The sequence below is a fragment of the Gavialis gangeticus genome, unplaced genomic scaffold (assembly GCF_001723915.1).
Source record: "Gavialis gangeticus isolate Ggan-Ray unplaced genomic scaffold, GavGan_comp1, whole genome shotgun sequence".
Classification (NCBI taxonomy): Eukaryota; Metazoa; Chordata; order Crocodylia; family Gavialidae; genus Gavialis; species Gavialis gangeticus.
In genome coordinates this window covers 19,952,243-19,979,080 of record NW_017729011.1, presented here as the reverse complement: position 1 = coordinate 19,979,080, position 26,838 = coordinate 19,952,243, and the positions used below count along the sequence as shown (strand labels likewise).

Genomic DNA, 26,838 nt, shown 5'->3' with positions numbered 1-26,838 from the left:
CACAGGAACGCAGAACAGCAGCCAAAGCCACAGGGAAAGAGCAGTCCCTTCAGTGCACCCTCCTACCTGGGTCTGGCCAAGGCCTGGCATGACCACCCCTCCAGAAAGGAGATGCCCCCGAGCAAGCACCACACTTGGCTCTAGTGCAGCAGTTTGAGAGTCTCTGGGAGGGGAACAAAAAGGCAGGGGGGTGTGAATACTGTTATTTCTGCTTTGCAATCTCCATTCTTCATCGGTAATTTAAAATGCAACAAGCAAATCTTTATGCAACACGGCCCTCCTGGCTGACGCAGCCTCCTGCTTTCCTGATCCCTGTTGGGACCCTCATGCTGTATCATTTCTACACTGGGAAGATGGGGGAATATTCTGGGGGTAGGGGTGACCCTCTCTTTTCCACCAACGAATGCACAACGCAGGCCTACCCAAGGGCTCAGTCGATTGCAGCTTTGCTCCACGGGCTGTCATGGCCCAGGTCACCCTAACCTGCAGAGACCCACCGATGGGGTGGGAGTTCAGGCTGTCACAACCCAGGCCATGCTAATCTGGAGAGACCCACGGATGGGGTGCGAGTTGCTGTAGACCTACAAACGCCTCCCCGAGCAGCCGGCCCCTGCTCCTACAATGCAAAGCTGCCCAGGTTAGCATCCGCCAGTTGGCAGGGCCAGCTGAGAGCGCGTGCATGTGCATGTTCCACCGTGTCCAATGCACCTCGCGTTGTACGTGCGTGTGCTAAGGGAGGGGCAGGGACAAACCAGAAGGAGGGGAGGGATATGAGTGATTGCAACCTTAAAGCGACCGCTTCCGGACCCGCGTGTTCCAGTTGGCTGGTGTTTGGATCGGCGAGCTCCAGAACAGAGGGAAGAGTCATCTTTGGGGAGGGGAGGGACAAAAAAAAATCTGTGATGCTCCATTGCTTTTTCCCCAAAGGAAAGCAAGACTATTTGGGCGACCGCCGCCTGCGCTGCCCTCCACACACAGAGGGGGGCTCAGTCTCTCAGTGCGACCAGTCATCTCTCCGTTTGGGGACCGAGGTGGAAGAGGGAGGCGAGATCCATCCCGCCATCCCCTGCTCTGAATGAAAAGGAGAGGGCTCCGTGCAGAGCCAAGGTGACTCGGTCAGGGGACAGCAGGGGCCCACTCCTTTCGAGAAGGAAAAGCGAATACGAAGAGTAACAGTGAGAAAGCAAAAAAATAGATTTCTTTTTTTTTCTTCTCTTTCCAAAACTCCATCCTCTGAAAATATCCAGCTGTGAGCAAGCAAGAATTAATTACTCCCCCAAGCTCATCCAGCCCCAGCAGCCTAGCGCTCTTATGAGCAAGACCATCCCCACTTCCCACCAAGCGGCTGGGCTCCAGGGTGAGAAGCCAGGCCCAACATCAAGGGCGGGCAGGGGAACGTCACCCCCGGCCTTCGGCTTAGGCTGATGCCCGTCGGTGACAGGGAGGGAGGAGCGCTGGCATCCGAAACACTCTGCCCCACTTCTCTACAGCTAACATTTTAGAAGAGCCCTCCTTATCCTTAGACGCCGCGATGACAAGATGAGCAAGGGTCCACGTGACGAGAAGGCAAGGGCGTCGGGGTGTTGCCCGGGGTCAGACGGAGAAGAGCAGACGGTGTTTCTGGCATTAGGGGGCAGAAGGAAGAGAAGGAGGAAAGGTGGAGGCGGAAGGAGGCTGCGAAGGCCCCCACTGGGTGAAAGGACGGACCCAGAAGAGGTTATCTTAAGTCATTTGGTGGGGTGCTTCCAGCATTTCCATCAAGAAGGTGTCGATGGGTGTATCTCCTATTAGCTTGAAGAAAAACAGGTGCTCCAGGCATTTCAGGCCAATGGATCGGAGGGCAGGGAGACGGAGCAAGAGCTTTGCAAACCTGCAGGGTGGGACAAAAAAAGGAGAGGAGAACGTGGTTAGACGCCGCAGACAGGACTTTGAGGTGGGACAAGTGACTCCAAACCCTACTGATGCCTGTGTGCCTACTCCAAACACGGTTGGCTCTACCCTATGGTGAAACCCTCCTCATCCAGGCATGTCGCAGAAAAAGTACCATCTGGCTCTCTGCTCTCCAAGTACATGCAATCAATGAGAACATCCCTAACTAACTTCAGTGAAAGGTTTGTGCAACTTCCTCCCCTGCTCAGGCATTTGGTTTCCAGCGGTGCAGGTTTGGGTCCTTCACACCGTAGCAAAGGAGAGAAAAGCATCATGAGCAAGTTCTCTTGTTCGGGGCATCCACACTATTTCACACCAGCTCCTGTTGGACACTGGAACTAGGAAAAAAATCGGCATCGTAACCCCTTTCCCCCCCACAAAAAAAATCCCATCAGGCACTTTTAATGCATTTCGTGAGACTCACTAGGTGCTGAGTGCCTTCGGTGAAGTAATTCAGCATCTCAAAATAAACAGCATGACACAGCTCTGCACAGATGCCACCAGAGGTTAACACATACAGCGCACACACCTCCCTCCTCCTCATCCTCCTCCTCTCGCTGGCTTGAATAAGCACTGCTCCCTCCCCGCTTGGCTGGTGGGATGGGACCACATCCATTTGTACACACTGGCTGAAAGGAGCTCTTTCTCTTCGGTCAGCCTGGTCGAGACACTTTTCATGTTGCACTCACAACCTTTAAAGAAGAGCTGGCAAGCCACAAAGGCCATGCGCAGATTTTGAGGCTCTCTAGTTTTTTAAGAACAAGTCAGGCCGGGTAAGAAAGTCCTTCTGCAAGGACCAACCCAGGGCAGGGGGGAAGGGAATTTGGACCAAATAAGTTTGCAACTGCAAAGGGCAGAGAAGCTTTTCCTACCCTGCTTCTCTCCCTCGAGTGGTCCCATCAGCTCTCTTTGCTTTTCTCCTTACTCAATTTTGGTCTTTGTATAAGTGCTGGTGGGGGAAGGGGGCACAGACAACCCATCCCTTTAATAACTGGGAATGGCTATAGGTATTTATTTTTATTGTCACTCTGCAATCAGGGCTTTAAAATAAGCTGTGCAACATAATGGCTGGATCTGGGCCGGCAAAGGGAGAAGGATCCTGTGCACTCCTATCATATGCACACGCACACACACACACACACATATGCACAAATATATTTTTGCTGAGCTGGCGAGAACAGCGGGACAAGGGCCAGGAAAAACAAATCAGCCCTGCCATCCCATTCAGGAAGTTTCACTTTAAACCAAACCAGATGATGGCTGCAGCTCGCAGATAGGTTTAACCGTGAGATAACTGGCCTGCAGCACAATGCGCCGGAGCCGGGATTGGGAAGGGTGAGAATGGGGCTGATTACATGCGGCTGCTTCGTGTCACGTACGCAACAGGCCCTCCCTGCCAAGGGACCCAGGGAAGGGGCCGAGGGGCGGGGGCATATGGCTGGGATGCAGTTTTGTTTTACTTTGGCAGGTTTCCCTGAAACTGGCTGCTGTGTAGGAGGCTTATTTGGCCAGTGAGTGTTTAATCGCTGTTCCTGTGAGTTGCTGCTCACGGATTTCCACCATTGCCCATTTTTTGAATGAGTCTGAAATCAAGCCTTCAGGGTATCTAAATGCCCCAGGGGTAGCTCTAGTCTTTAGCAAATTCGCTGCAAGGTGCACAACTGCCGAGGATGCATTCGGCTGCACGTTGCGGTGACCGTGTTGTGCCACGAAGCACGAGGAAGAACAGCCTTTGTTATTTTGAACCTCACTTGGTGAGTAACTGCAGGTCCTCCATTTAGGTATTGACTCTCTAATCTGTTTTGGTCCCCTGTTCGGCTCCATCCTCTCCATTACAGAGCCTGGGGCAGGAGGGGAGGCAGCAGCTCCCCTGGGACTATTTTTAGCGTGGGAAGTTTTAGGCTTATTGGTGTCAGAGTGTCTCGAAAAGGCGGGTCTAATGGTCCCACCCATTCACAGCAGGAGGACCTGAGGCACAAAGGGGTGAGCTGACTTGTTCAAGATCTTGAGGCAGTGGTATTGCTGGGGCCAGAATCCACAAGTCCTGCCCAGTGGACCATATCATCCATCACAGGATGGGCCGAGTATGTCCTTCCACCTTTGTTTCATAGCAATCACTGACACAGTCCTCAGGGTCACGGGAACTCAGTGATGTCTTGACCATTGCAGTCTAGGATCATCAAGCCATTTGGGTCTTTACGAGATTTGGGAGGGGTGGCATGTGAAACACAGCCCTCTCCCTTCGCACACGTGTTTCAGTTTCACTGCGGGGCGGACTGCATTCCCTGTCCCTGCGGCTCACGTTCAGACGAATCCAGAAGTCGCGAGCAAAAGACAGGTGGTCACCAGGCCTGAGCCCCACCTCGTAGCTACAAAGCTGTCACAGGCAGGTGGTGTGACCCAACGACTAGCAGACCAGCAGAAGCAGGATAAATTCAAGTGCGCGTTTTGCACTCACACCAGGAGTGTTCACATCAGAGGGTTTTCAAGGAAAGCTCACGGCCAGGCTTTCAAACACAGCTCCCGCTGCATGAGATGCAGGGCTGGCCACTTATTCTGAGCTGAAGCAGTGAAAAGCACTAACAGCCAACGGCCAGTTAAAACTGGGCCCAGGGTGGCTTGAAAGGTTCATTTTTTTTGCCCCGTCAGATGAACGTGAATTGGGTTAGGAACTGAAGACAGGCTCCACCACTTAAGGGAAGTTCATGTTTTCTGATGGGCTCCAAAAAAACCTTTCCCATTGTTTTCCCCAACATCATCCCACCGAGCCCCATCACCTTCCAAAACTCGTGACTGGCAAAAGTGTTCCCCCAACCCCTTCCCCAGTTACCTGCCCATCTGGCAAGGCACACAAAGCCCTGACCCTACACCCCACACAAGTCAGATCATGTACTATTCAGCCAGCCTGCCCCGGTCCAGCAAATCATCACCTCCAAGCAATAACTTTGGCCAGCTTGCCTCCATCCTTGTTCAAAGAAATTACTGTCATAAAGGGATCCATGATTCTGAACGTCCAATAAAGCCAGCTGACCTGCAAGTCCCCTTTTCTCAGCCAGTTTGCCTTGTTGACTGACCTACACACCCGTGCACTGACATCGACCCGCAGGCCTTTTCCAGCTTTTTCCAGCTCTGCAGCAACTGGGAAAATGCACCCACTCAGATTCTGGAGAAATGCAGGAAAGCCGTTCCAAATTCCTCCTCCCATTCCCAGCTGTATTGGGAGGAGGTGGAGAGGGCGAGAAGCTTCAATTGAGGCTTTCACTTCCCAGCAGTGATGCTCATCTGCCACTGAAAATTAACTCCGTGTGTGTCTTGTTTTTCTGTGGTTTGCTCTTGGTGGTTTCCAAAAGGGAAACGATACCCCTGTGTGTGCTCATCCGGCTGCTGTACGTTTCTCCTGGCTGCAGCAGAGAACCAGAAGAAAGCCAGGGGATCTACTCTGGGTGCTCCCCATGGAGAAACGTAGCACCCCTGTGATTTAGCTTATGATGGAAGGCAATGAGCAACGACTACCTGTAAGAAAGCTTCTTTCAGGCTTGCAAAGGGCCTGCAATCCCCAGAAGAAAGGTACTGCATGAATAGTACTGGTATTATTTGGCAGAGGGAAGGACACCATTTGGAAAACCAGCACTGCCAAAGGGCCTTCCTTGTAGCGAAGAAGAAAAAAAAACACTAGACCAGCCCTTTTTGGGGCTGCCACCCCTGTTTGAGTACTTACCTTCCAGGCTGGTCAGGGTATTTGTGTTTGCAGTATGCCTCTAGCGACGCATATACCTTCTCACGTAAGGCCTCCACCTCGGCGGGGTTGGAGAGACCTTTTGAATCTGAAACATGATAAAGACCCAGATGAATGCAAGCCCTGGACATTTTCAGGAAGGCAAAAGCCATGAGCATCTCCCAGGAATATCTGTTGAGGCACAGGATGCAGCCCGGTCTATCCCAACATGCCTAGCAGACAGGGCTGAATGGCTCAGGACCCTGAGTCTCAGTTTGGATGCTGGCTTTCTTTTTGGATAACCAAACAGCATATCAGGGCTCTCAGTAAGGAGGGCTGTAGGGTATCCTCTTTGAAATGAGTCCAGGCTGACTCGGCGGGTGTATGCTCCTGTTCAAAGCCCAGACGGCAGACTATTAGCAGCTACAGCAGGCAAGAGAATAGAAATGGAGACCGAAGTGCTCTCAGCACCCTTAGCGCGGTCCTCTCCAGGTCAGGGCTGCAGTCTGGCATGAAGGTGGAGCTGGGGACTGGCACAGGGGAGGTAGGAAGTTGCATTCGTGGTGTTGTGCCTGCCTTGAGGTCTCCCTTACACCTTTGCACTCCACCTTCTTGCAATGAGCATTACCCTTCAAGGCTGAGACTCTACCTCCGCTTGGAAAACCCACCCTCCCTAGGTCCTAGCAAACCACAGGGAAACCAGGGAAGGGAAGGAAAACAGCAACCAATGGATTTCGATAGCCGATTAGGCCTGCTTCCACCCTGGGAGCAGGTGGGGGTGGGGAAGCTACAAGGCCAGCTACTGTTTCTACCGTGCGGCAAACAATCCTCTTTAAAAGAAAAAAAGAGAGAGCGAGAGAGTGTGCACTCCAGTAAAGTGAGGAAGACGGCTCCCCGGCAGCTCTGGAGTTAGTGCCAGCATCGCTCCCAGGAGAGACGGGCAGCACTGGTATCAACCCCACCGTGCCCGAGGGTCAGGAGTTTGGTCTCTGCTGATTATGTCCCTGGCCTCCCTGCTCAGACTTCTGGTAAGGAGCCAACTGGTATTTTTGGCCCATTGCAAGCTAAACCCTGGCTTGTCCCCCACCCCCTTCAAAATACATTGCACGGAGAACCTTTCCCCTCCTCACCCCCAAGCAGCAATAACCGCCAGCCGCTCCAGAGCTGGTCTGGGCACCACTTGGCCATCAACAAGGGATGCTTTCTCCAGCCCAGTCCTCAATCCCCTGAGCCACAAGACTCAGCCCTGAAGTTTAAAGACAGTCAAGGAATTGGGACCATTTTAATCCTTCACCTCTTACAGGCTGCTTCATAAAAGGATAAATGGCACTGGTTGTAGCAGTATCAGTATCCTTGCAAGGAGGATCTGGGCACAAGATGGAGATCACTGAACTGATTTCCCACCAGGAGAAAGAGTCCACTCTTACCTGCTGCTCCTCTGTTGCCCATGCTTTGAGAAGGCTTAAAGCCCAAATGTCCCCAGTTGCACAGTTACACTCAAAAGATTTCTTAATCTGATCCGTCCTCTCGCCCTGAATAATTTCACATTTGGGTCTGCCCCCTTCAATGTTTAACCAAACTATTCAGTCCTTCCCAAGAGCCTGACTCCCAGGTACTTTCAGCTTCAATGCAACAAACAGGGATCTGCATTTTCTCCGATTTTAAAAAATCCCCAATTTTCAGATTAAAAAAAGGAACACCAAATCCACATTTTTCCATGATTAAAATGAAGTGCCGCTAATATTTAGATGTAGAGGTAGATGTAGTGGTGTTTCACTTTAATCATGGAAAAATGTGGATTGAGGGTTGCTTTTTTAAATCTGAAAATTGGGGATTTTTTTATTTATTTTTTAATCTGAGAAAACCAGGATCCCTGCTAATGAGTTCTGGGAGAGCTCGGGTACCTGAATGCCCTGAAGATGGCTGTTGGCAGCAGCTACAGGTTCAGTTTGCTTGACTGAAGTCCTATCATTCCCTACTCTTCACATCTCAAATGGACTATGTGTGGGTCACTTAGAAAGTCTTACCAAAGGCTTTCAAGCTCTATTGAAGCCACTGGTTTGTGGTTTTCCTCCACGGGAGCCCCTGTAGCACAGCCAAGAGAAAAGTCTGTGTTTTGGCAGATCTCTGGATGACTGGGTAAGGGTTTAACTTTCCCATGCTGTTCTCCTTCCCGAGCCCAGACCACAGCCCCTAGGTCTCCTGACCATGTCAAAATAGGTGGAGCATCTTATCTGTTTTCAGTAGGACAAAAGGACTGCCAGGGGCCTGACATCCCAGAGAAAATGTGCGATGGGAACCTTGCCAAACTTTTTCTCTTTCACCATACATGGTCAGGTTCAAACTAGGAATAATGAGTTACTTAAGATTAATGACCAAAAAAAAAAAAGACAAAACTGAAAAGCAAGCTGTCAGCCATGCTGGAAAAAGCAAGCTAGTCGAGGGCTGGTTACACTTGGAAATCCCACCACTCACTATGACAGTGATGGTTCACGGGGAGTGGAGGTGGGACTCATGTCACCTACTGTCCCTCTGATCACTGGGCTAAGGCTGTGGTTTGCAACCTGTGGTCCATGAACCCCTGGGGGTACACACACTATGTCTAAAGGGGCATGTGAAAAATGACTATGAAAATAAAGTTTCAACTCAAAGGGGTCCACACCGCCTTTTGAACTGCAAATGAAAAGGAGTTGAAAACCACTGGGCTAAGACATTTTAGGACTGGCTTCCAGATATTTCAAGGTCACCAAGACAGACTCTTTCAAGTCTAACCTGGGGTAATCATCTAACCAAAAAAAAAAAGTCTCTGCCTCTTGTAACCCAACTCAAGGCACTCTGGAGTCCGTAAGGTGGTCAGCATTGAAACCTGGAAGTTACAGCTGGAGAATTCCTTTTACATCATCTAGTCCAGTGCTTCTCAACCCATGGGGCATGACCCAAAATTTTGTCACAAGAATATGGGAAAGGGCCGTGACCAAACTTTAAAAATGAATTCTCCTTTAAAGGAGAAAAATGTGGGAAGCTGTGGCTTTTTCCTTGCAGGCTGGCAGAGCTCCAGCCTGCAAGGGGATGCTTGGGGCTCCCCCTGCCCCATACACCCACCCCCTGCCCCACACACTGGGGGGCTGGGGCCTGGGGGTGAGGGTCAGGAGTCAAAGGCACTGGATCGGGACTGGCCGTCAGTGTTTACAAATGGGTCCTTGTCCAAAAAAGGTCGGGAACCACTGGTCTACTCCATCTCCTGACTAGTGCAGGATAATAGCCTATACCCTTATCCAGCTGTTGTGGAAGAGTTCGCAGCTGAGGCTGATAATAAATTTCCTCATTTGGTTCCTCATCTTAAAACATCGCTTTTATGGAGGCCAGCTACAGATTTCAGCAGATAACGGAACATTTTTGACGTATAAAAACTGTGTTGCTTTCCCTTAAATGATTCGCTCTTCAGCAAGTTGGCCTGTGGGGGTGGGAGCGTCAAAGGAGGTTGATACAGTTCTTCCCATTAAGCATCAGCTGAGAATCCAGTCCATCAGATGCAAGTGGAAAAAACTCTGCATCTGAATATGATGGAAGTAACCTCCAGATGAAGTGGTATCCACCCATTTTTACACCAAGAGGATTTTTTTCAGCTAGGCAGAATTCCTGCAAGGCTATTTCATCTGTATGTGGCCTGCTCCTCTCTATGCCCCTTTGTTTGAAAGGGAAATACAACATTTGTTTTAGCACCTGAAAAACTAGTTATGGCTAGTTCCCTTCCTCCATCAGCCCCAGATGCGATGGCGACTGCCCAGAAAGCTGGCATCCCCATCTTCAGAGCTCCACTTTGCTTCTCACTCTCCTCGCTCATCCTGTTCTCGCTGCGCTTGGTGCCTAGAGTTATTTGCACTTGGATCGTACGGCCAATAAAAGAAAGAGCCAAGCTAACAGCACCAAGCCAAGAGGGCTCTGGAGCACAAATGAGGGATGGGGCGAACATACCTGGGTTGAAGAGAACGATGGCCCGCAGGCAGCCCAGCTCTGTCTTGTCCATCTGCATGTCCCGCATTTTTGACACGAGTTCTGTCAGTACTCTGCAAAGGACACGGGCACACAATGGATCAGCATTTCATGGATTTCATAGACATTAGGGCTGGAAGGGACCTCAGAAGATCACCCAGTCCAGCCCCCTGCCCCAGGGGCAGGAAGAAGAGACCTGCAGTTCATATGACAGACCCTCTGCTAATGTAAACTGATGTTACCTCTGCTGAAGTCAATTTTCACCGTGTGATAAATGAATTTAGTTCTCCCCTCCATGCTATTATTACACAATTAGGAGCTTCTACAATTCCTGTGAGATGCAATGGGGGCCATAAAGACTGGTTTTGGAGAGATCTGTCGGAGAATGTGACATTGGAGAAGGCCTAAAAATAAAAAGCCAGGTATCCAAAAGCAATTTCCTCTGCCAGTAATTTTTATTGTTCCCTTTGCTCTTACTGCAGGTGTTTGTGTTTAAATGTTTTTCACTTGCTGCCCAACTTTTTCTATTAAATCTTTCAGGGTAGACACAATCCCAATGCTTGTGACCTCACTGGAAAAGAATAATGTCACCCGGGTTGCAAGGGTGATTCTCTCGCAAACTCAGTGAGGCAAACATAGTTAGTAGCCTCTTATTTTCTACACAACTGTCTCCAATAATTATCCATGTAAATGAGGCCCTCGGAATGAGTGAAGTGTTCAAAGTAATATTTCACTTGGCGTGGAAATCTCATTTTGGAACAACTTTTCGGGGGGGACAACATTAAAAAAAAGCCCTGAGGACAGGAACATGGAGCTGGCTGGAAATTTTTGGTGCTTTTATATTATGAAAATAATAGTATTTTGGTTCAATTAAATAAGAAAAAGTGGTTTCTTCATGACATTATACCCCCAAGGACCCCTGGAAAGATGCACTGATTTTCACTGGGTGGGCCTCTCCAAAGCTATTCTGAATTGATCGTTCCTGTGTACTGAGAAGAAAAGCACTGAAGTTACTGCCCAGAGTGAAGCCTGTTCCCATACACACAGTGTGGCTATTGCATCTCAATCCTGGCCTGCAGCTCCATCCCCTCCAGCTGAGTCCCCCCCCCCGCCCCCACTTCAGATGTAGACTGCTGCTCCAGTCTTGGGTCTCTCCTACCATTAGATGCACAATCTAGACTTCAAGGAGCCTTATGGTCTGGAGAAACCGTCTTTAGCAGCCACTCAGGGACCACAGAAATACAACAGGAGCACGGCTAGATCAAGTGAAGATGGGCAGCCATCCCCAACCCCACCCAATCTTCATCACCCCAGGCCTTGGACCCACCTGTCAAAGATGGCACCGACCCCTGCGCTGTGCGCGCTGTTCCGATGGACGTGGAGGCCAGTAGCTAGGAGGATCCCGTCTTTCACAGCTATCGAGCGGTGGGAGAAGGAGGCGATGAGCAGTTCGTTCCAGCCTGGAGACAGGAAACAAGGAGGGACAAGGGTGAGTATCAACGCGTCCTGCATGAATCAGCCAGGTCCCATCCCTGACACTAATCCCTTGCCAGAAGGGAAGAAGGATTGCAACTGAGCTCTGCTCTCCCCACTTCATTCCTGGGTGCCTCTCCCAGGAAACACCAAGCGAGACACCAAATATTCTCTGGAAAAGCCCCTTCTCCTGCTTGTCTGAAGGGACAGCACTGGGAAAAACAAGGCACTGGAAACGTATGCGGGGAATAAAGTCCCAAAGAAATGCAAAAAACTCTAGGGTTCAGAGATGATACCTTTTATTAGACCAACCAAGAAATGGCAAAAAAATTACCCTGGGAATAAAGTCCATCTTTTCTAATTGGTCATAAGATATTCCCAACCCCAATTAAGAGGGCATTCCTCTGACTGCCTATAGGCAGGGACCTGGCAGCTGCAATAAGAACAAGGGTCAAGATATAGGGTTGGCTGTAGAAAGTGGATTAACCATTCGAGGTGAGTGGAGAATTGCAGGAATCATGTTGGCAGGTGGGAACGAGCTTCCCCCAGGTGGCTTTATCATGTCAACAGTTGGACTCTCTGCAATTGCAGGCCCAGACCTGGACCTAACGCTACTCAAGGCCAACCTGAGAACTTCCCCTCTTCCAGCACGCAGGCCCTACACAGCTATGGCACCGCATATCACCCCTGACCTGCATTCCCCTTCTGGTACTTGCTAGTTGCCCACACAGCTTCAAGACCACTTTCTTGTGCCTCTCAAGCTACGACAGTCCTGGGCCTCTCAAAGCACAGGGCACAAACTGCACATGAAAAAGTGCCATGGCTCTGTCATCTCAGCCAATGTGTGCATGAATACAAGTCTTCCAAACAGAGAGACTTTGTGGGTAATCCACATAATCTCCATCATGATTTATCAGTGTTTAGCATCTACAGGACCCAAACAAGATAGGAGACTCACTTATGGGGTGTGCCTGAAGACATGAAGACAGCGAGAGCGTCTCCCTGGCCCAACAGACCACGTGATCTAAGCAGATAAGACAACGGATGGGGAAACGAGCCATTGGAAATGGATGCAGGGAATAAAGTCCATCTTTTCTAGCCCCAGCTAAGAGGGCATTTCTCTGACTGCCTACAGGGAGGGACCTGGGGGCTGCAACAAGAACAAGGGTTAGCATTACCCCCATTTTACAAGCAGCAAGCCGAGACCAGGCTGGTTTACCCAAGAAACCTGTGTTAGAGGCGGGTATTGAATCCCCTGCAGCTCCAACCCAATGCCCTAACTACGTAAGAATCACTTCCTTTGAAGACCACTAAACCTCTGTGGGGAATAAAAAAAAAAGACACCAAGGTTTCACACATTGGTTTCACTTGTGAAGTGGACGTAGGCAACTATCAGCAAAGCAGTCAGCACCTTCACGCCAGACCCACCAACCGTTCCTCCTGATAACCGCTCCGCCCTATTAAAATATCCTCGCGCCTCAAATACCAAGGACAACCTCCTTCCCCCATCTTAGACCCCTTGCCAGCCTGCTGTCTCAAGTGTCAGGACCACCTCTGGTCACTTCAATCATCTCCATTTTAAGCCCAAATTTGAGAAAGGTAGCAAAAAAAATTCCCGTGAAAGCAGACTTCACGTGTTGGGTTTTCTTGCCCTTGAGGAAGTCTGAGAAGGACAGATTTTAAATGATTAAACATTACGCAAGCAAGGCTGACTGTGGGCCTGTCTCGCTCCTGCTCCTCCAAAGATCTGACTTCTATTTAATTTTGCCTCAGAGGATGCATGAACAAATCCAACTGACGCTCTTAGCTAAATTTTAATACTTGAATATTTCATGGGCAGCTGTTCTCAACAGACCGTGCTCTACACTCAATAATAGATAAAGCCACTGGTTAAAAGACTTCAGGGAGGTTATCTGAGGCCCCGCTTGATAGAGACACTTGGAGTTTTGATTCTGGCGGTGTTAGTCCCGATGTTGTCTTTCCCAGACCCCAATGCTTGGCCTGCCTCGGTAGGACCAGCCTCTTGAGCATGCCATCAGGGTACGGTACAGCAATGCCAAAGGTCAGAGCTGTAGCAGAAATAACATGGCTAAGATGCTACAGAGTTGGCAGCCTGCTTTGGCTTTGCCTCCTGGAGCAGCCCGTGCAAAATTCAACACATCTGAGCGGACACTCGACAAGGCTCCCCGCCAGGCACTGGGGCAGGATGATCGAGAGGAGGCGGGAGGGAAAGGAGATCCACTGCAAATGGACCTGAATCTGGTGGCGCTTGCATTTTAACCCTGAGGATGTTGCTCCTGAATTGCACCAGAATAAATGAGAGAGTCATGTTTATTGAAAAAGGCAACGCACCAGCAAAGTTAGGGTCACCATCAGGGAATTTAGACCTAATATTTGGGTTGTCTTCCTATTAGGCTGGTTTGACAGAATCTAAAACTGTAGTAATGACTCCTTTTTTTTTTTTAAACTCAATACAACAGTTGTTCTTTGCCTGGATTTAACTCTTCTTCTCTGGGGTATATTTGCACAGAGATCCCATTTTGATCCCATTTGCCTAGTTGTTTTGGGGGGGGTTGGTTTTTTTTTACTCCAAACACTTCTCCAGCATGATGCTTGGGGACTGCCTCTTCAGAAATAATTCTGTTTGCTGGTTCCATCGAAGGCTTTGCAAACACAGCTTTATTAAGTCCTCAAACACCCCTGAAAACAAGGGGAAGTATTATTATCACAGCAGCGGTAGCAGCACAAGGAGCGGTCATGTGATCCGCCCAAAATCAAGAGCAGGCGATGGAGCTAGAAATACAATCCCGGAGTCCTGATTCCCAGACTACAGCTATAACCACCAACAAGGCATGTGACTTGCTGTGACAATGAGAATTAACTTGCAGTGAAAAGAGAGGAAATCCAAAACCGATAGAAGGAAATGCTGTCTCTGCACGCATGAGTAAACCGTGGCACTTGCTGCCGTAGGGAGTCATGGACGCCAAGAGTTTAGCAGGGTGCCACAAGGGGGGCGGACACGTCTGTGCATCCCTAGAGAGTGCAAGGGCCATCTGCGTTTGTGCATCATGGATCAAAATGACCTGGATTATCCTGCCTCTGCCTACTCCACAGTGCTTACACCTTTCTCTGGGTTTGGCCGCTGGATGTGGGGCTCAGGTCTGAATAGTTTCTGAGCTCCTAACGACTAACAAATACATGCTTGAGTGTGGTCCACAGCAGCACCGGGGTTGCAGTAGTGCATATTTTGGAGTTGCTGAGAAGTTTTCAAAGTCCTAAGAAATCTGAAACATGACAGTGAAAACTGATTGCTAACGTGACTTCCCCAACCTGAGCAATGTCCTGTCTATAGTGACCGGATCCTTTCCAAGTAAGATAAGACGAATGCAGCGGGGGGGGGGAATCAGGGGCTTAATACTGGGGGCTTTCTACAAAAATATACTTTGGGAGGGGGGAAAAAGCATCGGAAAAGAGCTAGAAATGAATGGATCGCTAAAACCTCTGGAAACCATCCCTTGTTATAACTATAGAAAAGGATGCCTTCCATGTAAAATCAATAGCGACTCCCTTCATCGACTTCATTGAGTCTTTGGCTCTTCTCCCTTCTTGGAGATAAAAGCTTTGCTGCTATTTCTCTGCATTGTGACTATTAATTGTGTCATTCTCCCTACGGTGAAAGGTTATTTTTTGAGGCAGACAAAAGTGCAGCATCTCCTGGCGGAGACTGTTGCGCGCTGGGACATATCACCTCCTCTGGAAGCCTGGTCCACAGCTGGGCCCCCCTGAGAACATTTGTCCTCGGTGCTTATATGCTTAATCCTAGTCTTTACTCCATGTGACCAGGATTCAGAGCATTGCGTAGCTAAGCAAGAACCCCATGCCTTCATTCCCCTGGCTTTCCTAGCGACCGCATTTTGAAGACCATACAAAATTTCCAACTCAGTTCTCCAGATATTATTTGAAGACATCTTTGGCTGCTAGAAACCCTAGCTGAGTGGAGGCCCACTATGCAAGGCACTGTTTGTGCACATACAGAGAATTTACAGTCTTAATAGGCAAGGCAAAGGAAGCATTATGTCCATTTTACAGATGAGCAACTGAGGTGCAGAGTGGCTGAGGTTGCACAAAGATCCCAGACATGGACACCAGGTATCCTGAGTTCCTGCCTTGTGCTTTAACCCCAAGACATCCCCCTGGAGCACTATACCTCACCAGTACACCAGCGCTCTGATTTCTGATTTACCAAGCAGTAAAGTGCACGGTGCAGACCTATGAATAATGGCAGTCTTCTTCCAATGTCATCCTTTTCAGGAAGCAGTTTTAATAACACAATGCACTTGCAAAAAGTTGGGCTTCCACTTTTGTAAGCAAACTACTCCGGGGGAACGAGCTGAATACTCTTTGATCGGCTTTCACAAAGTTTCGTACCCGAGCCCACATTCATCCAAGTTCTCACTTCTCGAATCTCGCCCTTTCCGTTCTTTTGTGCACAGCTTCTAGCATTTGGGCTGAAACGTACTTAACAGAACAAGGCATTTTTCACACCTAGCTGCTTTTGATCCCCTGAAACCCCTATCCACAGGTCCCCTGCAGCAAAAGGAAATTCAGCATGAGCCTAGAGACTGTTATTTTTTCATCTGGGTGGGTGGGAAAGGAAGGGTCCTATTTTCCCCTTTTCTGTTTCTCATTATGACCAAATATGCCATTTCATGAAATTTCACAAAAATCCCACACCCGATCTCTTTCAAGTCGCACAGCAAGGGGGAAGATATTACACGGTCCCTTCAGACTTGAACAGCCCAGCAAACTTCTGCTAGAGTCGCCTCTGCAATTGCCTATCATCACAGATTAAATGGACCGATTTGCAGCTGGCTCAACATTTTGGACCGTGCTTGGTGATGTGTCTCTTGAGGCTTTTAATATTCTACCTGGCAACTGAATGATCAGAGGCTATAATTCAGAAGCAACTGGTGACCTTCTAGTTGTATTGTACTCGATAGAAACCTAATACCCGTCGCCAGAAGAAGGTACCACCTACCCTGACCTGTCTTGATAAGATCTCCCTCCTATACTTTCCCAGTGAGGACTCACCTGCTCTGAGCAAAATGACCTGGTCATCCAGCGGCAGCTCCGAGAAGTGGGGGATTCTCTTTGCCCATTCCACCAAGGTGAAGAGCTGTTTGTCCGCTGCTTGGCATATGTTGGTTACCGGGTCGTTGGGCTGCAAAGAAAAGAGTGCTTAGCAGGAGGCACCATGAAGAAGGAGGTTTAGAGAAGCTGCTGGGATGGATCCCCTCTCTCTGAGAAACCTTAGGAGCAAGATCAATTGTTCCATGCACTACCTTGCATTGCCCCCCTTTTGCGTGACCTTCCCAGGCTAGACATGCATCTTAGGAGACACGGTGCATGGCTGGGGGGACGTTTAGCATGTGCCCGCACAAGCAAACCGAGGCCAGGGGTTCAGGCACTCAGGGTAAATGCATTGCTCGTTGCCTCAGAGATATCAGTTCCATCTCTGCTGCTGAGGTGTTATCACCCAGGGACCTTGAAACGGAGAAGTGGCTAATTAGACCCACCTACAAAGAAACCACCAACTCCTTGGACCAGCCCATCAGGCTCTAAGATGCTGAGCTTACTGGCTTCTGTGAACTTTTTCAGGCAGCATGGGGGAAAGCTGACAAAGTCCCTCCATGTCATTCTGCTCATAATGATCCATATCAGAGTAGCATTGAACAGTACTGAGATTACCTAGCTCCAGCGCACGAGATGTCCTAGGGAGAGTTTGCCCTGTAGCACTTACAACCAAAGGCAGCACAAGGTGGGAGGAGAAAGGCAGGGAAAGATGTAGCTGCTTGCCCAGTGCAGGTCTGTAGTACCAGAGCTGGGAATGAGCCTCAGTATCTTAGGGCATGTCTACATGTGCATGAATGCGCTTTAGTTAATGAGCATTAAATCTAGTACCTCCATCGTAAGCTACTAGGAAAATGTGCATTTGCCTGGCTTAAGTAAAGTGCGTGCTTTTTAAGTGACGCTTAATGTGCATTCGCTTATTGTAATGCTTATTAAGTAAAAAGCACTTTTTTTACGGGATGCTTTAATGAGCATTCAAATAGACTAATGCACATTAAAGTGCATGTGTAAACGTGCCCTTAAGACCCAGCCCAGTGCACTGCTCAAAAGACCCTTCTGACTGCCAGTGATCCTCAACCAAGATGCCTCAGGTCTCAAATCCTGTGCAATATTAGCACCGTTAGGTGTGAAATCACCTACACACGATTCACAAGATAAACCCAGAGAATTCAACTAAGAATCCCAAGTCAGCAACCCTCTGACCTGCTGCAGGGTCTTTTTGAGCTCTTTGCAACAGAAGAATTGCTCTGTTGTTTTTCTATAGTCAAAACCCGAGTGGAAGCTAAGAGCTGGCATTTTGTGAGCGGGGCCCTGAGTCCAATGAAGGAGGCTTCGAGACGAACAAAATTGAGAACCGCTCCTCTAGCTGGTACAAATCTGGACCTTTACCAAGCCAGAACAAAACGAAAGAAAGGGAGGAGTGTGTGTGGAGGAGGAAATCCGCTTTCTCCCAGCCTCCTGCTGCCTGGGAGGGTGCTGTTCACATGTTCTGAGAGCCAGGATCTCGTAATTCAATAAAACACAACAATGGGGGCATTAAAACCGGAGGAAAATCCTTCCCTTTGAAATACGACCCAATAACAAAAACCATCTGCTCTTCAGTAGGACATGCAGCCTAAACAGACAAAATCCCTGTTTAAAGGAGCTGCTAACAGCTCAAGTGGGTCTGTGATTACAGATAGTCCAACCCTGATGGAAGAAGGAAAGAATTATCATCTCGAGGGGGCGGGGGGGGGTGTGTGTGTGTGTGTGTGTGTGTACACACACACACGAACTTCAGTTCACATCTCTAAAGGGGTATGTATGAGTCTACATGTGCGCACACAATTATAGATCTCCGTTTTGAAGCAGAAGCTGGGAAGTGCTGTTCTTTTCCTCCAGGACCTTACAACAGCATTTACAATAAGAACACAGAATATGAATTTATTTTACCTTCGGACTGCATGGGGAAATCATAGTAACCCAGGGAAGCCTGTGTATGAAGATATACTACCTGTGCCAACTGTCCATTTATGAGCAAATGTTACCACCCTTGCTGACAATGAGCTGTGCGTTGTCTATGGACTAGTCCTCATTAAAGCAACGATGGTTTGCAGAGCAAAGCGCGAGTCTCATGGGCGCAAAATGTGATATGCTTATTTGTGCTGAATAGGAATTTACAGGATTAATCCCACTAAAGCCAGTGGGAGCTCATGGTATTGCAGTCGGTCCTATTAGGAGTTGATACAGTCTGTATTCTCCACGGGGGAAGATGTCTCTTTCCCTGCCTTTTTCACAGCCTCAAGTGCATTATCAGTTTTTCGAACCTGTATCTAGACAGCACACTTATTACTGACCCAGATGCATTCAGGGATGTTTCTGTCTAACAGATGAGGTCTTGAAGGAACAAGACACGCAATGCAGCAAGCTGGACCAACAAGCAGAGTCTCTAACACTGTCAAAATAAAAATCACTCAGGATGTGTCTGAAGTACCTGCAGTCACCTCTTTCCCACTGAAAGAGAGAATGGCCATAATAATACCTTCATGGGCCATCCCAAAAGCCCAGGAGACATTGCGTCTGGGAACTGATGCAGACCTATGAAAGTACTGGGGGCAGGAAGAAGTGCACAAAGCTAGAACTCTTGGTTCAGAAATGATACCTTTTATAAGACCAACTGAGAAATTGCAAAAAAAAGAAAAAATTATCATTTTCTGATCCCCGGGGGCAGGAATATGGGGGAAGGATGTATAACCAGATCCTGGCTTCGGTGTGGTATGTCCACCTGACTAGGAGGAGAGATGGGTTGAGAGGAGAATTCGGGAAGGAAATGATCACGTTTTAATGACCACACAACAGCTAAGACCAGAAAGGAGCCACTTACAGAGATGGGATCCTTCGGAAATGTGGTCTACAAGTCAGGACCACAAAAAAACCAACACGGTGAGCAAGACGGAAAAGGGAAAGTGAGGAAGCAGAAAGGGAGCCGAAAGGAAGGAAAGAGCGGTTTCTAAAGCAGCGCTGAGGTCCCATAAGCCAAACAGCTCCGTGTTGTTTTTCATCTTGATTCTTCCACTCAGAAACTGCTTTAGTCATTTGAAAATAAGGATACATTGCAGAGAAAAGTGTTAAAATTAAAATATTGAAAAATATCCACTCTCCCCCACAACTTTTTCCAAGTAACACACAGGAATCCCAGTCTTTTGACCCTCAGACATCCATGCTCTTAGCCTCTTAAAAGAAACCACGATGCCGCTCGCAAAAGTGCCTACCCTAGATTATTCTGCAGCCACATAAAAGTAAATGTTAACTTAGCACCTAGGTGGCCAACAGCATAAATCCTCGGTACTTAAAAATAACAAGCACTTGGCAAGTGTTAAGACACCGGAGTATTTTCACCTGTTACTTGTAGAGATAGATGGGTGCAGTCTTGGGTTTAAGTCCAAGTTGAAAGGTGCTGGGAATTTCTTAAGAGTTTTCGTCCTTCTTGCTCTTTCCCTGCTTTAAGGGGCACGAGGAAAACCAGGTAGCAGGGCAACGTGGCCTGGAGGCCCGGGGCCACAGAAAGAAGTGCTCTGCTTTGTGGATTTAGGCAGGCGAGGTTATTTGGGTAAACGCGATATCTTTTATTAGACCGATTAAATAGTTGGAAAAGTTGTTCTTTGTGAGCTTTCGGGTACAAACACCCTCCTTCAGGCAGAGGGAGAGGCGCTGTTAGGACGGGCACTCTTCCTTGGAAGTGTCAGGTTGAAAACAGAGTACAGGGCTGCCCAGGGGGAGGCAGGGCAAGTCATGAGGCAGATCTCCTGCGTTTTAGCAGGATCCATATCTAATCATCCCACCTCCCACGCTGAAAGGGAGCTTGAATCCAAACACCAGGAACAACCCCGCTCCACAGAGACTGCAGGATGCAGTGTGAGCACTGCCTGCCTATGCTGCCTTTCACCCAAAGTCCTGAAGTGCTACTAGGAAGGGTTTTTAAACCCAAAAGCTTGCTAAGAATTTTTTCTTTTCCAACTATTGAAGTTGGTCTAATAAAAGATATGCCATTAGGAACAATGTCAAGCCTTATCATCCTGGTGAGGCAAGGAAAAATGGTCCTTGCTGTACATGGCAGCTGGGGAATAGGAGATTGCAAAAGCTACCATTTCAGCAGTGGCCAAAGATCTGGGCTATTCAACTGGAGAAGAAAATGTCTCTCAAAGCTGAACTCCCCACAAAACTCAGACAACTGGGAAGACAAGTCGCTTGCAAAAAACCTAGAGCCTGGCAGCTCGGTCCTTCCTCACGATACAAGTTGAAGTCAGAGCTGGGAGAAGAGCCCAGCTCTGCTGCACCGTGTGCAGGAATGACGGAGACGGCCCTCCAGTTCACATGTGCACACTCAGCTGGGAGACTACGTGCTCGAGGAGACTCCCACCCACCACCCAATAGGGAAACCCTTCGTTTTCAAGCTGCGTGCATTAAAACAGCTTTTTCACGAGAATTTCCTATCTCAACAAAGGCTGTTTGATTTTGTTCTGCTTCTGAGAGCTGGGCTTCCTCAATGAGGTCCCCCCTCTGGAGAAGATGTGCAGCAAATTAAGCAGCTGGGCACGGCTCCATCTTTAAGAGCACAGAGATTAGCACTGTGGACTCGGGGCTTTGTTTAAACCTCCTCTCCAGGGGTTAATGGGTCCAGGGGTCACGTCCTCGGTGACCAGAACAAGTGCTGACGAGGTTGGGAGGCCGTCCCCATCATCCCATGCCAGGGCCGGAGAGGAGAGACAAGCCCATGTCAGTGTGATAGCCCTTCCCAAGTGCTTTAATTATACCTCACATCTCCATTCTGGGAACAGCCACAGTGTTTACGGGCAGAATTTTAATCACCGTAGCATGAGCCGCAGCTAACATTATCACCCTCGCGAGCTGGAAAAACTCTGCCTGCCTCCAACGAAAGCATCTGTTGAGAGCTTTTGGAAACCCTCCTCGGCACCCGGTAAGCAAATCCTTCCTGCGGCAAATGAAATGGGCACGGTGCTGGAGCGTGACAGCGTGAAAAGGACACGCCGGCACCTGATCCTTCTGGAGAAGATGAGCTTGGAGGCATCTTCCAGAAAACGGTGACCTGAAACCCTCTCTGCAAATGCCAATTAAGGGCTAATGGGGATGAGGCCTCTCAGTTACAGGTCGAGGTGATGCTGATGCTGCAGAAGCCCGAGGCTCAGGCCCACTCTGCTGATCGGGGCAGAACAGCAGGGAGAGGGGTGGATCGGTGGAGGCAAAATTCAGCCTCCTGCCTCCACTTGCTATGCAGTTCAAGGTAAAGCGACCAGCTTTCGTCCAACAAAATCTGGGACACCATCCCAAATCCACCGTGGGCAGCTGAGAATAGGCCTGAACTTGACCATCAGTTTTGCAGCCAATGTCTCCATGGGGATTTTGCATGCTGGCCTTCATCAGGGCACTGCCTGGAGCCAACTTTGGACACAGCTGCTGAAATCTGGAACAGATGTCCCATTCTTCGAATTCAGTCCCAGATAATCCAGGACGATTGGCTGATTTTTAATTGTTGGGGTCAATAAATGAAGCCAGCATCTAATCTCAGGGCTGCAGGGAACAGTCAGCTACCTAGAGATGGGCAACTACCTTTCTTCTCCACAGGCGCCTTGCAAGGCGAGGAGAGTCCCCACAACAGTGCCAGGGCTGCTCAGCACCGTGGAGAATTTCCACTACAGGCTATGTGAAACCAGGCCTGTCTGAAGTGGAGGCTGGAGCTTCGTGAACTTATTCGATGTACGGTGTCACAACGAGCAGCTCCCCAGCTGCCACGGCGCCGAGGTGCAATTGTGCTGCCGGTGGGCATTTTAATGGAGAGCATTTAAACTCTGACTCTCAGAGCTGCGGCACAACACGCAGGTCTGCGCAGGCTAGAGACAGGTCTGTGCACGACTGCAGCGATGTTAGATCGCTTCCACTTGGTTGCGTTCAAAAAAGGCAAGCGGAGCATAAGGTAGACGGGTTCAAATAGCTCCACTTCTTCAGTCAATATGCACCCCCCCATCCACACACAGACAATCCCTTGCTAGCCCAGCAGGACTGGAACTGCCAAAATGCTCCAAGAATTGGCACATGTCGCTGGGTAAGACATCACCCAGTCTCATTTTCCTATGCAGAGCTCTGCTCTTCCCTGGGTCTCACTCCAGCATGCTCATAACCAGCCTGAGCAATAGCATCCTTCTCCGTGGGGGGATCCTTTTGGGATGGGTGTGTCATTGCATGGACCCGGTGCTTTATCTGCTTAGAAAGCCAGACTTATATGCCACCTCCTAGATTTCCTGCTCTCACAGAGGATGGGGGGAGTCCCTGGAGCCTACAGTCCCACAGGCCTGGGAGGAGATTGTCACAGCCCGAGCGGTTGGCAGGCCAGCAGATCAAGTCCCAGGGACTGCGATGGGAAGGGCCCAGGCATCCTCAGCCCAAATCTGGCACAACCTTGAAGGAAGTCCCAGCCATCATGTTTGATGCCCATGTGCCAGAGAGCTGCGAGTGGCAGCGCTGAGAGCAGATGCTCTACGGTCCAGGGGCAAGGACCCAACATAGCAGGCTAGTGGGAAAGAGCTTGGATTTGACTCTCTCTATTAGGCGCTGAATTTGTCTGCCTTTCCATCACAGCGGCTCTCCAGCGAGGCCTGAAAGAAGGGCAGACACACTTCTTCCCTCTCCATCCTCGTGACCTCATCGCTGTTGAGCCACTGATCTTGTACATCTGTTCAACCTGCTACAAATGTCACCTCATTGATGGAAGCTGCTCAACAATAATAGGGCATTTCAACAAGCCTCCCACCTCTATTGAGATGCACTACACATCCTTGTTCGCAGTAATGCGTGTTGAATTATGCAGCAACCGGCTTTCAATTTGCTACGAGAAGCTGGGAGAGACACGTTGCCAGATGAAGCCATTTATTTTAGCTCGCTCTCTGGGGTTTGTTTTCAAGTCGGTGCAACTCGCGCTACAACTCCCCTGAAGATTTTTTTAATCCTGATTGCCGTCACGGGCTCCTCCAAGCCGAGGTCCCAACACTAGCCAAAGCACCGCTCTGCAAGTCCTCCCTCTGGGGAAGCCAACCGCTGCTTGATGGCGATCGGAAATCTCTGCTGTTTGCTTAACGTCGCATCGAATGCCTGCCTGGGACCCACTGACGGCAATATTGGATGGACCCTTCTATGCAGCCTAGCAGTGTGCGCACATTGCAATGCACCTGCTGGGAGCGTAGGGATTTCTCTTTAAGGTGGAGAGAGTCATTGCATCCTCAGTCCTCCCACTCCAATTTCCTTTACATTTTTTTTCCTGCTAGCATTGCTGTACACTGTGAAACCTTTGCTATGCTCCACCCCCAAAATATCTTCAATTCACTGCTTAATTCTGAGAAATACCTACGAGCATATGGGGAGGGGAAGGGGAGGCATGCATTGGAAAACAGGCTGCAGACTAATACTGCATTATCCCAGGCCCTGAAACACAGATCTGTCTGAACCCAGATGTCAATGAATTTCAGGTGTGTTTTCAGCTTCGCAGACAAATTAAAAGACACCTGGCTCCTTGTATAGAATTGCCAAGCATAATAAGCTAACAAGGGCACCTCTGAAACTTAAGACCTGAGCGACTCTATCTGCCTCTGAGCTCCAGACAAATTAGCATTGTTTGGAGCAAGTTTAAGCAACTCTGGCTTGGAGTATATAATCTGTGTGCTTCTTGCAATTAGAAGCAAAGATACGCTGTGGGCAAAGATATAGGAAGATCATTTGCCCAGCATCACCTCTCGCAGAAAGAGACTGAGGCAAAGCAAAGGAGCTTAGAGAAACTGTGCCATCAATTCTAGGTGGAAAAACTACTTTATCAACAGCTTCCCATTGCAGAAGGAAACTATGAACAAGTGGGAGAGAAAATGTAGTTAGTGACAGCACACAGGACTTGTTTTTAAATAAAAGACCAAGAATTTCTGCAAAAAGCACTGTTACTAGATACGGGCTCAGCCCTACAACACCTTTTGATATTAGGAATTAGTTCACTGCAGTCTCGGCAGACCTTAACGTGTTGCACATTAAATAGGAGACTCTTTATCTTTAACTTACAGGCATTAGTGTAACCTGCCTCAGGCTCACAGTGGCACTGAAGTTGCTCATTGTAACTCTGTGGGCAAGCAGCTCATTGTCATGTGCGATAGGTATTATTCACCTGCGTGAGAGGTATTCACCTGCCCTAAATACTGAGGACTGGCAAAGCTCAGCAAGAGTGCAGCTCTGCAAGTCTAGTGGGCTTTCTACCCTCGCTTGAAATCTTGCACCTTGTTTTCTGCCAGATTAAACATGAGGCTCTCTTCTCCAAAGGGGCTGAATAAATTAAAATAAAGCAAACAGAAGTGGGGGGGAATACACCAGTTTCCCAGGTAAGGATCAGTCTGTGCTCTCCATTATGGGATGGAAGAACGTGCTCTTTTAAGGTTAGACTAGTGCAAAAGGGTCTAATAGAGATGTACTGGTAGAAAGCAATTCTTCCTATATCCTCAATACTTCTCACCGCTCCTGAGGTCTCTGCCTTCTTCGTTCTACCTGCAGTCCCAGCTCTTCTCCTCCACTCCATTTTATCCTGCCATTTCTTATATGGTCTCTTAAGGAAGGTACCTACAAGTTAAACTAAACCTTTATTAATGCATGATGAGCTGCAAAGCTGGCTACCATGGGCTCCCCCCCCCCCCCAACCTGCTAAATACATGGATTCTGAATGCATGCAGTTGACCATATCACACTTGCAGTCTATTATTTTAGAGATCTTTCATTTCTTGTCCAAATTGAACATTAACCCTCTTTATCAGCTACAACCAGCCCTACAAGCCTGACTGCAAAGAGTCCTACCACTTCTCCCCCATCCCAACAGCAACAAGACTCTGAATAGTCTGGCCAGCTGCCCAGCATTTAGGATTTATATGCTTTAAGGCCCACCTCCTTACTCCCAAAAGAAACCATTCAGGCTAAGTACTTATTTTTTGGGAGGGGGGAGGAGGTTTACCAAGCCATTCCACCTGGCTGACTTGCCCATATTAGGGGAAACGTTCATAAGGAAAATCACAAACTAAAAATTCCCAACTGATAGCAACTCAAGCAGCATAGATCAAGAAGTAAAATGCCCCAAACTCCTTCTCCTCCCCCAGGTTTTCTATAATTAGAGACTTCCAGTGCTCCAGCATCCCAGTGCTCCCCTGGATATAACCCACAGCAGGGCTAGGAGTGGAGTCAGAAGCCTGGTTCTTCCCTTATAAATTTGCAAGAAATAGCCAGCTGCTTCCTTTAGAGAGCAATCATTCCCAGAGGAGCAGAGGACGAAACGTAATGAGAGCAAAAGCCTTAGATGCCCTATAAAGAAGGGGGGGAAGTGTTATTTCTAAAATTAAAGGGGTTTGAGCAGGATGTTAGGTCATGTTTGGGGTACACGCTAGATATTTGCTGTTGTGACAGGGTTTCATAAAGAGCCAAACCTTTATCATGTAGCAGGTTTGGTGGTGCTACAAACAAAGGTCCAACCACTCCAGAAAAACAAGTGGGTTTAAAATCCAAACCTTCACCCAAGTCTTCTCCTATGCCTGATAAAGGGTGTTTGTGCCCAAGAGCTTGCAATTAAAGAATTTTTTTTGCAAAAATCTTGTTGGTCTCATAAAAGAAATCCCCTCTACCACAATTCCCGATTGCCTTTTCCTCTAGAGCAGTACACCTTCCCCCTTCACAATGCATCTACACAACTTTGCAATTAGAAAACTCATACCCAGATTTTCCAGCTGGGATAGTTTTGCATTTAGCCAGAAAGGGGCAGGGGGGTTGGGATCACTTGGAAGGTAACCTCTTCAAGTCAAGGACTGTTTTAGATTGTGGTGTGTTGTATGGCTGACTGCATTACTGCAAAAGAAATGATGCTTTATGCACTCTTCTAAATCTACCTATGCTTGCGCAGGCTTATCTCGGGTCCTTCCTTAAATCACAGAAGCAGATGGTTGCCATGTTATAGGTGGGGAAAATACATCTTAACGGCACATTAACATTTCAGGCATGGGAATAGAAGTTATACCTCTGAGTTGTAGACCTACTGCTCCAACAACACGCTGTCCTTTCCTCTAATCTACATGAGTCACCACATTGAAATTCTGCAGGGCAGAGTGGCAGTGCTCAGGGTCTTATTCGCTATGTAGGCCCCACACAGATTGGGCTACAATGGGGGCGGTATTCCTTACCGAGCTGGGGGTCAAGCCCATGTTTGCTTCGATGTACGTCTCTGTCTTTGGCTCCACCGCAAGTTCAGCTTCCAAGATCTTCTCCACGGGCATGTCCTCATTGGCGCTGCTTGTCGACTCCACCTCGTTCTCGTTGCGATCTTTCCCCCTCTGCCTCTCCTCTTGCACAGCTGGAGACATGGATGCAAAGAAGAGGAGAAAACGTCAGGCTGCGGTTCCCAACTAATGGAGCTGTGGTTTTATCACTGGGATTTGGGAAGTCTCCGGGGAGCTGCAAGGCTTAGTAATCCTCAAAATCTAGAGGCGGTTTGGCCCTTGTGGCCTCGGGTAACATGAACGACGCTGCTAGGAAGGCAA

At 48.7% G+C, this 26,838-nt stretch overlaps 1 protein-coding gene across 4 annotated transcripts in view; it reads right to left on the bottom strand.

Moving 5' to 3' along the window:
• Nucleotides 1-634: 634 nt before the first annotated feature.
• The window catches only part of RXRA (retinoid X receptor alpha), a 206,647-nt gene continuing 180,443 nt past the window's right edge, over nt 635-26,838 (bottom strand). For all 4 annotated transcript variants that reach the window (XM_019510776.1, XM_019510774.1, XM_019510775.1 and 1 more), the window contains 6 exons: nt 26,482-26,651; nt 16,202-16,331; nt 10,965-11,097; nt 9,620-9,711; nt 5,648-5,753; nt 635-1,870 (listed from right to left, as the gene is read on the bottom strand). In XM_019510776.1, coding sequence (XP_019366321.1) covers nt 1,723-1,870; nt 5,648-5,753; nt 9,620-9,711; nt 10,965-11,097; nt 16,202-16,331; nt 26,482-26,651 — 779 coding nt within the window. In that variant the 3' untranslated portion in view covers nt 635-1,722. The remainder of the gene's footprint in view (nt 1,871-5,647; nt 5,754-9,619; nt 9,712-10,964; nt 11,098-16,201; nt 16,332-26,481; nt 26,652-26,838) is intronic.